This window comes from Cynoglossus semilaevis, chromosome 15 (assembly GCF_000523025.1).
Source record: "Cynoglossus semilaevis isolate Cse_v1.0 chromosome 15, Cse_v1.0, whole genome shotgun sequence".
NCBI lineage: Eukaryota > Metazoa > Chordata > Actinopteri > Pleuronectiformes > Cynoglossidae > Cynoglossus > Cynoglossus semilaevis.
Window position 1 is genome coordinate 19483531 of NC_024321.1, and position 362 is coordinate 19483892.

The 362-nt window shown below is 46.4% G+C and overlaps 1 protein-coding gene across 1 annotated transcript in view; it reads left to right on the top strand.

The window, feature by feature from the left end:
* Positions 1 to 362, top strand: part of stc2a (stanniocalcin 2a) — a 4243-nt gene that overhangs the window by 2953 nt on the left and 928 nt on the right. Inside the window, 1 exon segment of the mRNA XM_008327746.3 lies at positions 92 to 267. Within this exon segment, the coding sequence (XP_008325968.1) occupies positions 92 to 267 (176 nt within the window).

The following is a 362-nucleotide window of genomic DNA, read 5'->3' on the forward strand; positions in this document are numbered from 1 at the left end:
TGTTGTTGTTGCTGTTGCTGGTGCTGCTTCTGCTGCTGCTGCTGCTCCGTCCCCTCCACAGCTGCCTGTTCTAACCTGTTCTCTCCTCCAGGTGAGATCCAGAACTGCCTGGTCGGGGCAGGTGATGTCGGCTGTGGTGTGTTCGAGTGCTTCGAGAACAACTCCTGTGAAATCCGAGGGTTACAGGAAATCTGCATGACATTCCTGCACAACGCTGGCAAATTTGACTCTCAGGTATAAACTCTTCTGTTTGTCTGTCGGAAAAAAGTCAGAGATTTTTTTTTATCCTCTTCCTCACGTTTTTGTTCATCAATTAGGTAATTTAAAGTTCACCTCAGATTGTTCCAAATGTTCTGGAAAAT